The following is a 20414-nucleotide window of genomic DNA, read 5'->3' on the forward strand; positions in this document are numbered from 1 at the left end:
GTTGCACTGTGCTAACCATGAGCGCCTGGAGGAGAGGTTGGGAGAAAATGCAGGCAGATGTTTCCATAAGTGTAGAGACCTAATTGTAATGGGGTGAAAAGTAAATTACTTTTGCTCTGAGCGAAGTGAATCTAAAGGGACACATATATTATGCAGATTGTCCACCCCGCCCTATGCAGAGGAGTGAACAATATGTTCAGATAAGTGAATTAGAGCAACCAGCTGTCCTAACCAGAACCTAGAATACAGCCAATAATGGATTGAAAACATGCTCTGCATCATTAGTTAATGCATTCGCATGAAACTCCTTTGCCATTTATTTTAAAATTAATTAATTATATAACATACAGATTACAAGGTCTACATGGGTTAACAGCAAATAAAAAGCAATAAAATAAAATAAGAACGTATTAACAGGGGCAAGCCATTAGAAGACAATAACCTACCTCACTTGCACTAATTAATTGTAGTCAAGCTGACAGCCTCCTGTACATCCCATAAAACCTATTGCTGCTGTAAATTTAGACTCCATTTTAAAAGCAGGTGCCATGGGCATTGTCTTTTGTTCCAGGGACTCAGTGGCAACAAGAGTGAGTTATTTCAGACATTAGATCATACCTTATAATGTCGAGTGAGGGACATCATGTGATCCAACTTGGAAAACTCTGATTGAATATTCATGAATGATATGAAAATGTCAATTCACAGCACAGATGTTTGTCAATCAGTTAGACACTGTTACAGCTCGATTTTCTAACCCAGGGGCCTGAATTTCCTCTCATTTAAAAAGAGAATGGTGACGGGAGTAGGGAGGGAAGATCGGTGGAAGGCTTTTTCTTTGCAATCAATTATTGTGAAAATTTGAAAGGTGCAATTCCTGAGAAAAAAGTGATTTCCTCAACAGATCATTATTTAAAAGAAGTAAACCAGAAGCATTATTATATTTTGCTTTCTTTTTCTGAAGAAACAAATTGGCCACCTCCCCACAGTGAGAATTTCTATAGCACAAAGGATCAGGAGCAGACCAGGCACTCTGATTACTTGTTACTGTGAATATTTGTTCCTCAGTTCAGAATCTGTGCTGACCCAGCCAATTGGTTACAAAGAGGATGAGCTGCCTCCAGTATTGGTGCATTTTCTTTTTTGATTACCATAAAATATCTCTTATCATAAGTTAAGGTTATTTCATTGTACTGAGCACAAAGATTAAATTATTGACCTTTATTTCAGTAACATTTCAAACTGCTCTCGCCAATTCAGCAAATCTTTTTTAAAAACTCATTTCACTATGCTCACCATAGTTATCATGAATACAGCTCTAATGAAGAGTTATCAAGACTCAATATGTTAGTTTGCTCTCTCTCCATGGTTGCTGCCTTACCCGCTGTGATTCTAGCATTGTTTGCTTTCAGTGTCTGGAATACAGTATTGGGAAATTTCCTTTACCACACTGAGCAATGAATAGGCTGCATCTTAGGATGCTTGCGAACGTATGCACACAAGCACCCTTGAAGAATTACGTCTGTAATGCCTTTATTGTGTACAACTGGAGGGAGTTTGAAGAGAAACAATCTTCATAAGCCAGTGCGCTGTAACACCACACAATTAACAATGCTTTTCAATAGAACAAAGCAACAGGGGATCTTCATTTGACTCAATAAAGTGTGCTGTACTGTCTGGAATACCTCACTCCAGGGGCTTTCAAATTCACTGAGCGACATCAAAAAATAATGGAACGTGAGTCAACAACCATTGCTCCTGATTTTAAAATGGAGTCTAAATTTAGTACAGCATTAAGCGTTCTCAGTTGCAGAGGAAATGGTCAAACTATAGTAATTGATCATGGCAAGCAACGTCAATTAAATTTTTTTAATGGGCTCCCTTGAGTCGATTCCTTTCGGTAACGTTTCGTAGCTGTCCTGTGGTTTCCGACTATGTTGCCCATCTGCTGTAATCTTTATTTGAAACTGCTTTTGTTTTCACTGAAGCAATTACTTCAGATCCTTCCATTTTAATCATGTTTCTTTGCATCTATGGTGCTTCTGTGACAAGATGGGCATTTTGTATGAACAAATATCTGCTATCCTTCACCCAGAACTAAGTGAAAGAAAGAGCTGTAGCCACTCATCCCACCTTCCTCACCCTCCTGCCTAAATCGTTGTACTGGTACCTGCCAATTATCTATTTGTTGCAAATATATGTGTGAAACCTCAGGTTGGATGGTAAAAACAGATATGAGGAAGTATTTCTTTACACAGCTGGAAGCAGTAGCCCAGGAGAAGGGATAAGTCATGTTAGGATACTGAATGTAAATTAAGAAATGTGTTTAATATTGCAATGGGAAGATGCACTGCCAGCCATGCTCAAACCATGGAATACAATGAGCTCAGGAGCCCGCTTCATCCCAGTGCTGTGTTTCAGAAATAAATGTGCTGAGGTTAACAGGATTTATTTACTTTGCCTATTCATTTGTCTACTCACTAACACCCATGTATGCACTCAAGTGCAAGGAGCTGTGCCAAATTCTAATGGAACTCATTCTCCACACGATTCAGTTGCCCAATTAACTCTTCGAATTCCCTTTCTCTGGGAAAACAGAGAAAACTTCTGCAAGTGAACTGGCCTCAATCCTCAATGGAGTACCCAGACAGAATCACCGTGAAGGAACAGTCCATTGACAGCAGCAGCAATGGGATGCTCACAAACAGGAGGTGATGGAGCAGCAAGAATACTGACATCCAAAGGGTCAGTTTGAGTCATTCTGTAGTTAAGCAACTAAGGGCGGCTAACCTTGATGAACATACAAGCAAGTTGCCATTGGCAGGCAATCTAGCAAGAAACCTAGAACAGCTGAACAGCACTTTGAAGAATCCACAGGCCACCTCTGGATAAAAATAGGAGATGTATTCTGAGCACTGCTGTCTTACCAACGCAGTGGAAACCCATAGCCACAAACATGGGGCTCCATGATCTTATGTTGCTTGATGCCACAACATGAGTTTGGGTTCAAGATACACTGGAGAAGGAGAAGCCAAGTCAAGAACTATTGTCAGGCCTAGACTTCAATGTTACACTGTTTATTGTACTTCCTGTTCTGGATAATCACAGGTACACCAGGCTCTGATTTTATAGTTACATTCGATAATGACTAATCTATCTTTATGGGTTCAGGTTCATGTGTTCTGGAGACTCTTTACTCTTATTGTCGAATATTCTATCTCCACCCGCACTGTGTTGTTCAAAATCATTGGTGTGCATCTTCACGACATCTTCGTAAAATTGTTCCAAAGTCCTGGAGCACTTACACAATACTATCCACTGCTTCCTTGCTCCGGCTTTCAGATGCTGTCATATCAGGTTCAGAATGACATAACCAAGGACGGGCAGGAGTTGTGGGTGGAGGGTGTTAGCTCAATTGATGCCACAATGCAGCCCATTCCCATTGTGGCTGAGGTGGACTCAGGATCTAGCTACCTAACCTACACACCAGAGGTCATGATGCTACCCTCAAAAGAAGAAGAAGAAGAAATATTTGGATCGGTGCTGTGTCAGAATTGCCCTTATTGTTGTCCCCTGTAATGGCAATAATGAAGAAAGGAGAGACATAAATAAAGGTTATGAAAGACTGATAAATATGATGCAGTGTTTTTCTGCCTGCCTGGCGGTCTGTGACTGGTGGTGTTCAACAAGGATCAGCGCTGGGATTTGTGTTGATTGTAAAATATGTAAATGATTTGGATGAAAATGTCGGTAGTCTGATTAGCAAGCTTGCAGACAGCATGAAAGTTGGTGAAGTTTTGGATAGAGAGGAAGGTTACCAAAGGATATAGGTCAGTTGGAAAGTTGGGAAAAGAAATGGCAGTTGGAGTTTAATTATGACAAGTGTGAGGTGGTGCATTTTGGGAGGTCAAATATAAGAGGAAAGTATGTAGGAAATGGCAGCACTCTTAGGAGCATTAATACACAATGGAATCTTGGGGTCCAAGACTATGGCTCCCTGAAAGTAGAATCAACATTGGATAAGGTGGTAAAGAAGATGTATGGCATGCTTGCCTTCATTGGTCAGCACATTGAGTATGAAGGTTGGTGAGTCATGTTGTAACTGTATAAGACTTTGGTCAGGCCACATTTGGAGTACTGTGTGTAGTTCTGGTCATCACACTATAGGAATGATGTGCAGACTTTGGAGTTGGTGAAAAAGAGATTTACCAGGATCTTGTCTGGATGGAGTGTTTCAGCTAAAAGGAAAGGTTGGACAAACTTGAATTGTTTGCGCTAGAGCATCAGAGGCAGAGGGGTGACCTGATAGAATTATCGAGGTATGGATAGGGTGGATAGTTGGGGTCTTTTTCACAGGATGGAAATATCAAATACCAGTGAGCTTAGATTTAAACGAGATATGCAAGGCAGGATTTTTTTTTACAGAGGCTGACAGATCATGGAATGCACTGCTAGAGGAGGTGGTGGAAGTGGATACACTAGGGAAGTTTAAAAGGCACTTAGGCAGTCACATAAACAGGCAGAGATCAGAAGAATATGGACCATGTACAGACAGTGGGGTTGGTTTAACTTGGTCTCGAGTCTCCAGTCATCCACATTAGCTTGCTCTGTCTCTCATTGGATGCTGTCTGACCTGCTGTGATCTCCAGTATTTTTTGCTTCCTGTATTTACATTGTCGAGTTCTGTTACAATTTTACATACACCCTCAGGTACCCAGTCATTATTTGCAACTCCAGTAAGTATAGTCCTAAACGATCCAGTCTGTATGAATATGGCAGTCCTGCCTTCCCAGGAAACAGTCTGGAAAACTTTTGTTATATTCCCTCCATAGCCAGAACATCCTTCCTCAGCTAAGGAGACCAAAACTGCAGAAAATATTCCAGGTGTGGTCTCAGCAAGTCCCTATACTATTGAAACAAGACATCCCTGCTCCTGCATTCGAATCCTCTCACCATGAAGATCAAAGTGCTATTTGCCTTCTTCACTGCCTGCTGCACCCTCACACTTACTTTCTGTGACTGGTGTACAAGGACACATCTCCCTTTCCCAATCTATCCCCATTCAGTTACTAATCCGCCTTCCTGTTTGTGGAAAAAGCAAAGGGGATAACCTCACATTTAACCACATTATACTTCATCTGCCATGCATCTGCCCACTCACTCAACTTGTCCAAATCACAATGAATCATCTCTTTATCCTCCTCACAGCTCACTGTCATCTGCAACCTTGGAGATATTGCTGTTAATTCCCTCATCTAAACAATTAACATACGTTGCAAATAGCAAGTGTCTAAGCACTGACCCCTGCAGTACACCACTCGTCACTGCCACTCGGAAAATGACCTGTTTATTCCTACTCTCTGTTCCTCTCTGCTAAACAGTTCTCTATCCATGTCAGTACACTTCTCCCGTTCCCAGGCACTCCATCTTTACTGAGAATCTCTTACCTGGGACTGTGTTAAAAGCTTTCTGAAATTCTAAGTAAACCATATTCATTGGTTCCCCTTATTAGTCACAACCTCAAAAAATTCCAGTAGATTGGTCAAGCATGATTTCCCTTTCATAAATCCATGCTGAATAAATTAGATTCCCTACATGTGGAAACAGGCCCTTCCGCCTAACAAGTCCACGCCAACCCTCCAAAGAATAACCCAGCCAGACCCATTTCCCTCTGATTAATACACCTAACACAATGGGCAATTTAACATGGCCAATTCACCTTATCTACACATCTTTGGACTGTGGGAGGAAACCGGAGCATCCGGAGGAAACCCGCACAAACACGGGGAGAACGTGCAAACTCCACACAGACAGTCACCCAAGTCTGGAATCGAATCTGGGTCCCTGGTGCTGTGAGGCAGCAGTACTAACAACTGAGCCACCATACCACCCCAGGTACATCCAGTCCTTTCATTGTTTTCCAAGTACTGTGGTATTACATAATTAATTATGGCTCTAGCATTTTCTTTGCTACGAATGTCAGGCTAACCAGTCCATAATTCCCCTTTTATAAATGGAATGGTTACATTAGCATAAGGGGAGGTAATGGCCTTGTGATATTATCACTTGGATTGTGACCCAGATAATGTCCGACAGATCCAGGTTTGAATCCCACCACGGCCGATATGGAATTTGAATTCAATAACTGTCTGGAATTAAGAATCTGATGATACCATGAATCCATTGCTGATTGTTGGGAAAACTTCATCTGGGGGTTCACTAATGTCCTTTAGGGAAGGAAACTGCCATCCTTAGCTGGTCTGGCCGACATGTGACTCCAGACCCACAGCAATGTGGTTGACACTTAAATAGTCTATGGGCAATAAATGCTGGGCCGAGTCAGCGATGCCCCCGCCCCGCCACTATCCTATGAATGAATGAAAAAAACCTTCAATCCATAGGAACTGTACCAGAGTCTATCCAGTATTTCTGGGACCATTTCCTTAACCGCTCTGGAAATGCATTAAACAAGAAAGATGGAATGCTGATTGGACATGAACAGCAGATCCACTGTATCAGAGGGGCGAAGTTTACCCTTGCATACCAAGTTTTTGTCGATGTGTTAGGATACGATGGAAGGTGGGGTTGGCAATTTGGACCAGGCACAGCTGATCTATCGCAGAATTGGGTTGTCAGTCAAAATTGGAAGGCGAAGACTTCCGAACGTGTAGAACACCTGTTCGAGAAACATGTTCAGCATCTGCATTTGAGAATTTGGGTAACTGAGCTGATTCCAGGATGCTGCACTAAATTTACCATCAGCTATATGAGTCTGCTCAATTCATTGCAGTCCTTCCAATAACTAATGGAAAATGCAAACAGAAGCATACTTCCTGCACAATTAGGAAGAGCAAGAGCACTCTACAACAATCTTTCAGCCATTATTGCTGAGCCATTCTCACTACACTGCAGTTATCACCACCCCACTCTCCCAGTAGAAGCCAGCTCAGCACTGTAACCAGCATGAACTTCCTCAAAACCTGATCAGCCAACAGCTTGGGATGGTTTTCTTTCATACTTGTTAATGTTCATGACTTAGCTTACGAAATAATTTAACATTCACAGGTTTGGACATTGAACAAAGGTGATGGAGATGGTGTACATAGGGAATATCTAGACGTAAGTTAATTTCTAGGATTGTGTTTTTATTGTTAACTGTGTGCTCGCTTCAGCAGGGTGCAGTAAGCCAGTCATAAAAGATGCTTCACACAATGCATCATGGGTACGAACATGGCTCGATTCCCAGGACACTCACTTAAATGTTTAAAAGAGTACCTGCACTTTCTCCTAACATTAAAAAGGCTCTGGACTAAATTTTAGAAGTTTAAGGAACCCAAATGAATTGCTCAACTGTGATGCATTGATGTCTCAGAACACAGTCAGACCTTAATGTTATTGTTTGATTCAATCAATGTCTACCCAAAATGGCTTCACTGATGAGAACGTGATTGTTTTAAAAGTTAATGACTGATAATCTTTGTGCATGGTAACAAATTGTACGTTAATGAGCAAGACACACATACACATTTTTTTGTCTTCAGTGTTCTTCCTAAAATTTACTTAATGTTACATTTTTCTTTTACATTATTTTGCTATTTTCTTTCTCTGTGTGTACCTTCATTATGCCAGCATTCCCCACATTTCTTTCTTTCCTGTGAACTAGTAGCTATGGGGGGGTTGAGGATGGGGGTGGGGTCAGTCGGCTGGATGGCCAGTTTGTGATGCAGACTGACAGCAACAGGATAGGTTTAATTCCTGCACTGGCTGAGGGTACCATGAAGGTCCTGCCTTCTCAACCTCTACCTTCACCACAGGTGTGGTGACCCTCAGGTTAAACTCACCCCAAGTTGTCTCTCTCTGAAGAGAGCGGGATTATGCCAACTTTACCTTTCCTTTTATTAGTAACTCCACAAAATGTAACATATACTTTCAGCATGATAAAGGTGTAAGCAATATTTGACATGCTGTGTCAGTCAAGATAGTTGAGAAAAAGCAGGTACCACGCCAGTGAGATACCAGGAAGGGTTGCTAAAGATAGGCCAATTGACCATTTCTGGTTACTGATTGTTCTTGTGCAACCTTTTAGCAGTTCCACTCTCTTCAAGTTCTTTCTGTATTTCCTTCTCCTTCTAAATACTGTTGTGTTAGAGTCAGGTTCCTCACTCTACCAATATCCTTTCTGTCCTAACTCTGCTTCTGTTGCTATGTGTCATTTCTCTTTTATTTATTCTGTGTGTTTCCTTTCCTTCTCTGCCAGTTCTTGGGGAGGGATTTCACTGAGATGGGACAGCTCTAGGAATGTTACTGTGGCAAAATCACTTATTATCCATCAGTGTTCCCACCTCCTCCACAGTGCCAGAACTTCCAATCATTTTCATGGAGGACAAAGAGTACTGATGGAATATATTTGATTCCATTATAAGCAACATAAAACACAAAGGGCCATCCAACTTCACACTTAATTCTGTCACAGGCTAGGTACAATGTATTTTGTCATGGATTCTTTACATTATCTTCTGAGAAAAGACTGTCTGTGAAGCTTTTCCTTCGCTCCAAAAGCAAATGTTAAAAGAAACCTACAGAAAATGCTTCTTGCATCCTACATTATTCATCGTTAATCTGAGACTGCTTGGCTTCCTTAAGATGACATTTCCACACTCTCAAATGCACAGAAACAGTTGCGTCTCACAGGAGGTTGCTTTCAGACATCATTTGAGAAAGAAATCTCTGCTGCTTTCCATACTGATTGCTTCAGATACACAGTGCAATGTGGTTTCTAAAAGTAACCATTACCGCAACAGCAAATCCAAATCTGACAAAAACATTTTCTACGCTTTGTATAATTGATGGCTTGGAATATATTAACAAGCCTGTCGATGTAGCTGCACTGAGGAGTTTGGATTACCTCATAAACTGTGAAAACAATAACTTAAAGTCATTTAGTTGCTGAGATTATGTTACACACGTGTAAATCCGTGATCTAAACCAGCTGTTAGTACATAAAATAAATGTAGTTTCCTTTTGTGAAAATGTAATCAAGCTCCAATAAGTGGTATCGTGAATAAACAACTTGCAGAATTGATATTCATGTCACCAGCCAATCCGAATTAACATGTCCCTTGCTTTTATCACTGTCTTATCAACAGTCTCAAATTGACAACAACAACTATTATTTATAAAGCACCTTCAGCGTACTAAAACGTGCCAAAACACTTCAAGGAAACATTTTCACACAAACCACATATGATATGAGGATGAATGGATTAAAAACTTAGTCAAAAAGATAAGGCTTTAAAGAGTGCCTTAAAGGACGAATGACAGGCAGAGGGTAAGAGAGAGAGTTAGGATGGGTATTTCACGACCAAGGGCCCAGGTAACTGACAGCATGACCATTATTAGCATGATTACAAAAAGATCCTCAAGTGACCAAAATTAGAGGAGCACATATATCTCAGAGGGTAGTGTGCCTGGAGAAGATTTCAGCAATTTGGAATGATGAAGCCATAGAAGAATTTAAAAATAAGAATGTAAGTTTTAAATTTGAGTATTTTCTTTTAATAAGGAGCCAATGATGGTCAGTGAGCACCAGTTGAACAGAATTTGGTGCAAATACATGAATGGCAGAGTTTTTGATGTCCTTAAACATTTAGGAGGCTGATCAAGAGTGTGTTGGAATAGCTTAAGTCTTTAAGTTACAAAGGTACGGAGAAGGATTACAGAAACAGATGAGTTGGGTGCAGAAAGGATTGGGTGATGTTACAGAAGTTGGAAATAGGCAATCATAGTGTTTGCATGGATCAATGGTCAAATGCAGTACAAATGTTATGAAGAGCGTGATTCAGCCCGAGACAACTGGAAGGGATTAATTCTTGGTAAAAGGGGCAGAGATTCAGTCAGGGGACCTAAGGCAATGCCTTTCATCTTCCCAATAACTGGGAGGACATTTCTGTACATCCAGTACAGGAGGTCAGAAAATATAGAGATAGGTGATGACAGGAGAGTTGATGGTGAGCTTCAGGAAAGCTCTTGGAAAATACAATGCTATATATATTTTATGTTGTTAATCAAAAATACTTCTGTTAGTCTGAGTTAAATTGTCACTCCTTTTTCATTGCAAAAATGGTATAATATCTTGACAAGCAGTTAGAAGAGTTCTGAGACCAATCAATCTGTTTTAGTGCCAGGATGTGTCAAGGAAGAAGACAGAAAAGAGAATGAATATCAAAACATTTGTGTTTAGGAATGCCAATCAGGTAACATTTCCTGAATATATTTCCAGGATAACGAGGATTTCAATAAACGTGTGGTACACACTAAAAGAAGCAGTGAATCAAACTCTTTTGTAAAATGACTAGGTTCAGACAATTATCAAAATGCAAATCCTGACTGACACTTGAAAATAGAATTAAACAGTAATTTTTGTCACAATTAACTTTCCTCAGCCTTAACATCAGACACAGTTTGCGCAGGAGTGTATAACAAAGTCCTGTGGTTAGCTGATGTGAAACAACTGATTTGGGAGGTGTCCCACTAATGGTCAAATTGCCTTTGATTTCATTCCACACACAAGTCAAGTGGGTCATAATTAAATAGATGACTGGGTCTAATGTTATCAAACACTGCCTTGTATTGCAATTTACTCAGCTCAATTTGGAAGCTAGTTATCCTGCCAAAGCACAGGCACATGTTTCAAAAATTCCTAACATTTTACTTCTGACTCATGAGAAATCAATTCTTTTGCTGACAATGCTGCAGATTCTGGCACCTTCAGATAAAGATACATTTTCATAATTTAATAGCAACAAATAATGGTCATAAGAACAATAAATTCTTTCACAGTTATTTTTAGAAAGGCAATATAACAAAATTTTTGATTCATTGCTTATCTCCAACAATGGACTATGTACTTATTGAATTTGTGGTAATCCCAGAAATGTGCTCCCAATAGCTTCTGGAAAAATATACCCGATAGGCATCCCTAAATAATGACACTCTGACATTCATCTTCTTTGTTCTCTTTCAAAGTTACTGCTCTTCGTCACTTTAGATGATAAGCACAAGCTATGATTGCAACTTGGAAAGCAGAAAGTAGGTGAATGAGTACTTCATGGATTGGCTGTACTTGAGCATTGCCCTAGGGATTTCTCTTTGGTTTTCCATTTTTATCAATTATCTGGATACAGGTACAAGAGAAACAACTGTTTAAAGTTTGCTACTTAAGGGCCATAACAAACTCTGAGGTAGAATTCAGGAGAATGATACATGTAGTTGAGTGCAAAGACACACACAGTTACACATTTCGGTGAAAAGCATAGTGAAAGTAAAGTATCCTAAATGGCAAAAATGTTTGACAAAGTAGGAAAACTGAGTAATCTAGAGATACGTGTGTCTGCATCATTACATTAACACAAGTAGCAATGTCATAAGGACCACCTAGAATTCTGGATTTGTTCCATAGAGGCGCTGAGTATAAAAGTGAGGAAAGTGGTTAGATCACTTTCAATTATTGTGTGCAGTTCTAGATATTCCATTATAGTAAACATACTGGAACCATGAAAAGAGTACTGTATAGTAAAGATTTACTAGAATTATATCAGCAACGAAAGGTTATAATTATGAAAAATTCTTGAAATATAGTACCTCTCTTATGAGGCAAGAAGGGTTACAGGTGAAGGTGTTCAAAGTAATGAAACATTTTAAGTAGTAAATAATTTGAAAATTATTTCCAGTAGTGGGTGAAATGGTAACAAAGATTTCTAGGAGAGGGACAACAAAGGAAGTTAAAAGCAATTATTTCACAGAGAGGGTTACTTGAAGATGAACAAGTGCCTGTTGAAGCTGAGATAGTAACATTATTTAAAAGGCAATTGGATACTTTCCTGAAAAGGAAGCATGTTATAGAATGAGAGGAGAGGACAGAGAAACGGCAGATTAGTTAGCTTCAGCTAACAGCTTTAGAGACAGCAGCAACGCAGGACTGACAAATCAAATTCTTCTTGTAATTTCTGTCATTTTTGAAATTTGAAATCACTGTACCAGAGATTCAAAAAAGTATTGTAATTATAAAGTTAATGAGCTGCCTACAACTCATAATATCATCTTAAAATGCTCCACTTTATCAAGATTAATGTCTCCCAAACTGAATTTTACCTTCTTAAAAGCCCTTCCCCTTGCCTACAGACACACTGTGTTGAAAGACTTAATTTTTTTAAGACTCATTGAACTTTGGGATTGAATATCTGTGGGGGTGTTCTCCTGGTTGCCCATTGTAAACTTTGGCAGAAGAACACTAAAAGTTCATTACACTCTGGTTTTAACTGTTTGCAAAACAAATGATGGATTCTCTGCAGAAATTCACACCCACAATCTACGCTTTAATTCTCTTGTGGGAACTCATATTGATGAAACAACTGAATTTTCCCTATTCCCACCTATTTCCATGTTAGAACCTTCAGTTTTCAAACCAAATTTGGCTACTCCACTCTCTTTCAATTCTGGCATCTTGTACATCCTCAGCTCTTTCGTCCTGCTATTTCCTTTGAGGCTCCACTTTAAAAATTCCCATTAACCTGTAGAAAAATTTGTCCTAATCCCTTCTTCTTTGCCTTCCTGTCAATTTTTATTTTATATGCTTTCTTTAAGTCTTGGGGTTTCTGAGTGCTTCCAATAGGTTATGTAAATGGAAATTCATGTTGTTGTAACCTTGTCACATCTTGGTCTCTCAAGTGGTTCTTTTTATATATCAAAATCCAGAACAATTTGGAGGTAATGAGTTTTCAGCATTATGGCGGAGAGAACAATTGATTTTAACATCAGATAATTGTGACCATTATTCAAAATTTCTATGCAGAAAAACAAGCATTAGAGATTGTGCAGTTTAAGACTGCAACCGAAGTCCCGATATAGTAACAGGGCAATAATTAACGATAAGTTTTTGCTTAAAACAAATTATCAAATTAAAACGATGTCTCAAAATGTTGTCAATTTTTGAGTCAAGATGTTTTCCCAAATATGAATGAGTTCTGCCGTATTCCATGTCACATGCTGTGATATTATCCTTAACATTTCCTTCAATTCAATAGTTTATGAGTACAACATTATCAAAATGATGTCAACCAACACCAAGAAAAACTGCGCTAAAAGCCATGCAAATTTTGAAAAGAAATATTGTTCCTTTCTTACCTCCTGGAAAACCATCCCAGACTTCTAGCCTATCAAAACGACACAACATTCCTTCCCGTACATTATCATCCGGTTCCAGGTCAAAGCTTGCAAAATCCAGATGGATCTCTGCCATTGCTGGTGCAAAGATCATGTAGGTGCATTCCAAATTGTTTGGATATTTATCAGGAAATCCAGGTGATTTTATCTCTCCACTTTGTGCAGTGAGATTTTTGGAACATTCTGGCCCTGAAAACACATAACAATGGATAAATGATCAATCAATTGATTCTGCAGTGGTAGGAAGTAATCTATCCTGTCTTTGGGGATCACCATGAAATGAGATGCCACATTCTGCTTCCCATCCCCTTAAACAAAAAAGTACGTTACAACAGTTTTTGTGGCTCTTGCTAAGGAGATGGTACTCTTTGTTCTGGTAAAGCCCCATCTCTGGAGCATACATCAGTAGGAGCAAATATAGCATAATCTTAGAAAAGGAATGAGTGGCCTGTATTTTCCAGGTTCGGGCCTAACTTGTAGTCCAGTGGAAATATTCTGGGAGGGCCTTGGATTTTTCCAACCTTTGAACGAAGAGTCTATGGGCTGGAAGAGGTTGGGGGTTGGTGGGGTGGTGTTGGTGGTGTGTGTGATGGTAGAATGGGAAAGCATCAGTTGTGATAAATATGTATTTCAGCTTCAGTTGACTTTCAGCCAAAATGCAATCACCCGATATGCTCCTAGAATCCATACATTGCAGAAAGATGCCACTTGGCCCATCAAGACTGCAGCAACCCTCTGAAGGGCACCTCACCAAACCCAATCCTCCACCCTATAACCCTGCATTTCCCATGGCTAATCCACTTAGCCTGCACATCCTTGGATACTACAGGACAATTTAGTCTGGCCAATCCGCCTAATCTGCACATTTTTGGACTGTGGAAGGAAATCCACACAGACACAGGGAGAACATGCAAACTCCACACAGACAGTTCCTCCTCCCGAATGTAGAATTGAATCTGAGCTCCTGGTGCTGTGAGGCAGCAGTGCTAACACTGAGCTACCCTGTCACCCTTGTGTCTCTGTACATTCACTTGTTTACCCTTCATGTTGCACAGTTACAATCCTGAAGATCTTTGATGTTCCGAACAATGTTATATATTAAAAAAAACTACTGGTAGGGTTTTAATTCATATAACTGTTGCCACATGTAAACATTAACAACACACAGTAAATGATGACCTGTGGCACTTTACCAGTAGGTAGAGGTGATAGAATTAGGTGTAACAGGAGACTACTGCAGCCAGTGCTGGCCTTGTGCAAGTTCATAGGGTAAATGCAATAAGCCACTGCTGATAATTAGACCAAACTTCATTAATTGGAGTACATTATGATCAAGCAGAGACCTATACAACATTCTTGCTGAACAATAATTGTGGCCTTTGACATAAAAGCCTGTTTCTTAAGGTTTAATAGCTTAGCTTTATGTGACTTCCAGCACTAAATAGGATGGCATTCCTAATGCTGCACAGGCGAAGGAAGAGGTAAGTGCAGAGTCTTGAAATTTCAGCCGCCCACCAGAGAAATAGTAATTGTACCTTTCCTGTTGTTAATTTAAATCTTAAAGAAGGTTTTATATGGAGAATGCAGTATTTTACAAACACCAGTGGGATACACAAGTCTCTACGAGCTGAGGGAGTCCTGGCATATGTTTCCACAGGGAGTGATTCTGTTTGCTAGCCAGATGCGACCTATCGTGCACTGACACACAGGGTAGAAGAGTTAATGCATACAACATGTGCCTGTCATTGGGATACAGGGCGACCAGTGTTGACACAGGTGTTGCTATAAAGTGTTGTAATGAAATGAACTGATAAATTGCAGTAGTTAGTCCAAGCTTTGCACACATACATGTATTTTTCCTCTTTATTCTGAGCAGCATTGAAAATGAAGAAGCACACATTTATACAATGCCTCATCACTTCTTGCAGAAATAACTGAAAAGTCATTAAGTCTCTGAAGCTTGAAAGGAAGCTGTTAAATAAAAGCATTCCAGAGATTTACATCAAGCATTTCAAGTTATAAAGAGCAGCAGCAATAATATTGAGTTGGAGATATTTGCGAGTGTACCTGCCAAATGCTAGCCTTTCACATTAACCAAACAATGGGCATGGCACAGCATTTTATTTCTTACATGGGTTTGCATTTGCTTTGAACATCAACAGGCTTCATGGGAAGGACGGGTATCATTGCTGAACATGCCTGTGCTCTCATCCATGTCATACATTCACTGATCTAATGGGATAAACTTCCATTGGAGGCAGTTCCCATCAGATTCGCTAGATTGAATCTTGTGATGAGAAAAGATGAGCTGATTGTGCCTATAATCGTTGGCATTCAGCCAGTATCTTGAAGCAACTGGATGGGTACTACTAGCTGTGTCAACCCAAGATCATCCAAAACCTGCGGTGAGCAGAATGGCCCCACAGCACCATCCTCTCCCAAACAAGCATGCTGAGTATCAAGAAACATGGGCAGATTATACTAATTATATCTGCCCGACAGCAGACTCCCAGAGCAACTGCACTACTTGGAACTTAGCTATGATAGAATACTTCCAGGAGGACAGCAGAAACACTTTAGGGAGGTCCTCAAACCATTCCTGAAGAGATCGAAACATCCTTGTTAACTCCTGGGAGACCTGACCAACCAAAATGGACAAGAGTGGCATTGATGAGGCATTGACCACATTGCCAAGAGACCACAGAGAAGAAGCCGAGATTTCAGAGGGAGCCTCCAAACAACTCATCTACACAACCCACCAAACACCAACTACCCTGCGCACGGAGTAGTCTGCAGATTACATCAACCATCACAAAGCCCATCGAACTGAAGCAAGACATCCTCAGTCCTGATTAAGAATTATCTCACAGATTGCCAAATGAGGCCTTTAGAAGAATGAAAGATGATCTTATTGAAACAGAGGAGGTTCCGAGGAGCCATGGTGGTGCAGATGTTGAGTGGATGTGGGGAAACCAAGAATTAGGGGGCATAGTTTCAGACTAAAGCATTGTCCAATTAAGATGGACATTAGGAGGAATTTCATCTCTCAAATCTTCGAAATTCACAACACTCAAGAGAAGTAGAGACTGGGTCACTGAACATATTCAAATCTGTGTTAGACTCAGGTGATAACTGAGTCAAGCATTATGGAGAGACACGCAGGAAAGGGAAATTGAGGCCACAATGAGATCAGCCTTGATGGTAATGAACGGGCTGAACAGGCTTGGGAGGCCGAATGACTTACTCCCAGTCCTATTTCTTATATCCCAATGGACACAGACTGGATAGCAATCTGGAACTAGGTAGGAATACTTTGTAAACTCTTGCCATCTCTGCCCAGTGGCACTGAGGTTGTTTAAAGAGCTCAGTTTGAACACAGGGCCTCCTGAGCCTGAGTGACACAATTTCATATAAAGACACTGTGTTTGCCAGATTCGTAATCGTGAAGCTGAGATTTGTTTTTAAACATGTTTTAGATGCATCGCACAGTGCCAGACATAATGTGATAATTAAATGCAGTTGGTTATCATTTTTCATTCTTACTGGAGTTAATTATCGTGTTCCGATGCTGTGAAATGAGCAAGAACGCCAATAGAATAAATTACATTATGCACAAAACATCTATCAACATGGGTAAAACCTGAAACCTGTAGAAAATTAGTTTTGTGTGGGGTGACACAGGTCATTGGAGTTGTGACACCCTGAGAGACAGAATGATAAGGTATTTGGTATGTTCCAACAATATCCATATCCATGTCACCAATCTCAGCTGTGTGACTGCGAGGAGGCAGTTGAAGAGTGACTTATTGCTTTCTTCCAGTGTGTAAGAGATAACCAAAAGCAGGATCATTACAGGACAGTCTCGCTAACTTCTTAGGAGCTGCCAACAGGGCAAGTATGCTCTAACTTCAGTGAAGGGCCGATCTGGTGCCAGCCTGTGGACCAGCAATTCTCAAACTGACACTCACCATTGGCCAAGATGAGTGCAGCCTTGGCAAAAGCGAAGAAGCACAATGCTATTCAGGACAGTTTAGTTCAACTGATCAGCCTCAACATGAGCATATTCAGTCTCCAGCAGTTCTATTTCCTGCACACAATAGCCATCTATTCTCTAAGATACTGCAATGATGCATTAAGCTTACTTCACCTTTCCCTCCCTTGCAGCTTCTGACATCAGGAAGGGCAAGCAATAATGCCATGAAAATCACTATCATGCTTCCCTCTAGACCATTAACCATATCCTGGAATCTCATGCAAATACAATTATAGGGGTGCTATTGTTACAAAGAACATAGGAGTAGGAGTCAGCCGTTCAGGCCTTTGAGTATGTTCTGCTATTCTAGGTCATCTGGTCATCGACCTCCACATCTATATTACAACACTGACCCTATATCCCTTGATGTCATAAGTAACTAGAAATCTATCAATCTTGAACTTAATGACAGTCCTCGAGGTAGAGAATTCAAAAGGTTCATCACTCTCTGAGTGGAGATGTTCCCACTCATCTCAATCCCAAATGGTTTGCCTTTTATTCTGAGACTGTCCTTGGTCTAAACCCACAGCCAGGGATAATATCCTTTCTGTGTCTCACTTGTCTATCCCTTGAAGAATTCTGGACTCAGTCTCCTCAATCTCTCCCACCATCTCAGAAATCAGTATGATGAATCTCTAAGTAAAGCCTTCCTTAGACAAGGGGACCAGAACTGCGCACAATATATTAGCTACAGTCTCACTAATGTCCTTGAAAATTGAAGGAAATCCTCCTTGCTCCTATACTCAAATTTTCTTGTGATAAAGACTTTTATGTTATAATGCAAAAACCTTGCTGCTTCCCAGAGCAGCTAAGGTGGGAAATGAACTTAACCTTAATAGCATAGCATAACATAAGTATATGTGATTAAGAAGCTGAAGAAGGTAACTTGGTTAGTTTAGCTTGCTCTGCCATTCAATAAAATCATTGCTGATCTGATTAATCTAGCTTCCTGCCCATCCACAATAACCATTCACCCCCTCATGTTTACCAATAATCTATCTATCTCTCAAATTTAAAATAAATTATATGATAACAAAACAAATCAGTTTATGTCACAAATGCAGAGCCATGACTACTTTGAAGCTTTGAATGACTGACTTATAATCTACAGGTTTTGTATGTGTTTGAAGTTAATAATTAACTTGTAAGTATTTGGGTAGCTATGGTGATAACTTGTAAAACATTTTGTAAAGGCTACTTTAACAACCAAATGATTTTATGTTTACTTTAGGATTTCACAGGTGAGCCATTATGCTTGAAGATCTGTTGGAAATTTCGAGACCAAATAGTTTTTTAGCTTAAAAGAAGCACCCATAGCTCAGATGGAAAGGTTTTTGGTTCAGTGGTACATTGTTTTGGGCAACTCTGTGAAATCCTTACAAGGAAGTACATGTAGAGAGTAGTGCTCCTGAGAAAGGAAGGCTATAGCAAACTAGACTTTGTTAGAGTAAGGAGTTAGTCATAGTCCCAAACCAAAAGTTTTTATGATAAAACCCTGAAGAGGTTACTTGAAGTTGAGTATATTCAGGTTCAGGTGTATTATACCTCCATGAATAAACAATCAGTAATTCCAGTTTAGAAGTTAAATTCATTGTTATTTTTAACCTATTGAGCTGTTAGATTAAAAAGATTCCGGTGTGAATACTGTAAAAGGTTTACAGTGGGTAGGGTATTTAGGACCTTTTTTGAGAATTGGTAAAAGAGTGTTTTGGTATTAATATCATTATATTTTTATTGTGTTTAAAACTCTTTGAATGTGTATTACAGATAAACAATTGGTTCATTCTATTTCATTTGTATTTCTTTTACTTAATAAACTTCTGCAAAATTGTGTTCTTGTTCGTCAGTGAGAGTCCACCTCATTAAAACTAAAACAAAACATAAAGTGACCTATTGAGCCAGATTTCAGTCTGAGATCTGACACGTACAGTAATAACATCAGCTGGAATCAAACCACTTTTGAAGTTTTGAAGACTCACAATCCTGGTGTGAAAACCAAAATCTCCTCATCTCGGTTTTAAATGGACAGCTACTTACTTTGCAAAAGTAACTGTTGGTTCTGGACTCTCCCAAAAAAGGAACAATTCTACACCCATCATTTTAAGACCTCTCAGGAACTTATAAGTTTCAATAAAGCTGCCTCTTACTCTTCTAAATTCCAGCAGATACAAGCCTAGTCTGTCCAAACCTTTCCCATTAACTGGCTCATTCATTTCAGCTATGAGTCTGGTAAACCTTCTCTGAATTATTTCAAACATATTTACATTCATTATTAAATAAGGTGACCAGCGTTATGTACATTACTCCAGATGTGATTTCACCAATACCCTCCATAATTGAATCATAACCTCCATAATTCTCCTCACAATAACCAATAACATTCTATACAAAAACTAACTGCATCTGCATCTTTTCAAGCACCAAGACATGGCCTTTACATCTCTCAACTCCACAATCTCTCACCTTTTAGATAATATGCTTCTTTTTTATTCTTCCTGCTAAAATGGACAGTTGCACATTACTTACAATTTACTTGCTGACCTATCTTTGTGATATCAGCAAAAAAGGTTGCAACAAAAATGAGAACAATTAAAGCCAAAGAGCTGATAACATTACTTAAGGGGGCATCTGATGTTCCAGTGAAACAACAAACTCTTTCAGCCTGGAATGTTAACTTGATTGCTCTCTCACAGATGTTGCCTGACATCATTGTGCTATTTCTGTTTTTGTTTCAAACTTTTCTTGTGCACTGAGCTACCAGAATAAATAGGGAAGAGGAGTGCATAGTTAATGCTAGCCCTGTACCTGTTTCTGTGCATCCTGAAAAGCTGTCCCTGAAAATCACAGTAGCCTGGAGCAATCCAGCTTGTTCTTTCCTCCAGGGTTGGTGTGTAGCAAAAGAAAACCCAGGCAGGAGAAGGGAAAGAACCAAAAAAGGACTCACCCTCAAATAAAACAGTTGGCTCATTAGCTGGGGAAAGGTTTTTGTCTGAAACGTCGATTTTCCTGCTCCTCGGATGCTGCCTGACCTGCTGTGCTTTTCCAGCACCACTCTGATCTAAACTCTGGTTTCCAGCATCTGCAGTCCTCACTTTTGCCTCATTAGGGTGTGGAAGTGAGTCATAGAATCCCTACAGCATGGAAACAGGCTGTTAGGCCT

General features: G+C 39.8%; 1 protein-coding gene across 4 annotated transcripts in view; it reads right to left on the reverse strand.

The window, feature by feature from the left end:
• Positions 1-20414, reverse strand: part of nrp1a (neuropilin 1a) — a 184108-nt gene that overhangs the window by 105291 nt on the left and 58403 nt on the right. For all 4 annotated transcript variants that reach the window (XM_043690622.1, XM_043690621.1, XM_043690620.1 and 1 more), the window contains exon 4: positions 13183-13410. In XM_043690622.1, coding sequence (XP_043546557.1) covers positions 13183-13410 — 228 coding nt within the window. The remainder of the gene's footprint in view (positions 1-13182; positions 13411-20414) is intronic.

This window comes from Chiloscyllium plagiosum, chromosome 5 (genome assembly GCF_004010195.1).
Source record: "Chiloscyllium plagiosum isolate BGI_BamShark_2017 chromosome 5, ASM401019v2, whole genome shotgun sequence".
Lineage (NCBI taxonomy): Eukaryota > Metazoa > Chordata > Chondrichthyes > Orectolobiformes > Hemiscylliidae > Chiloscyllium > Chiloscyllium plagiosum.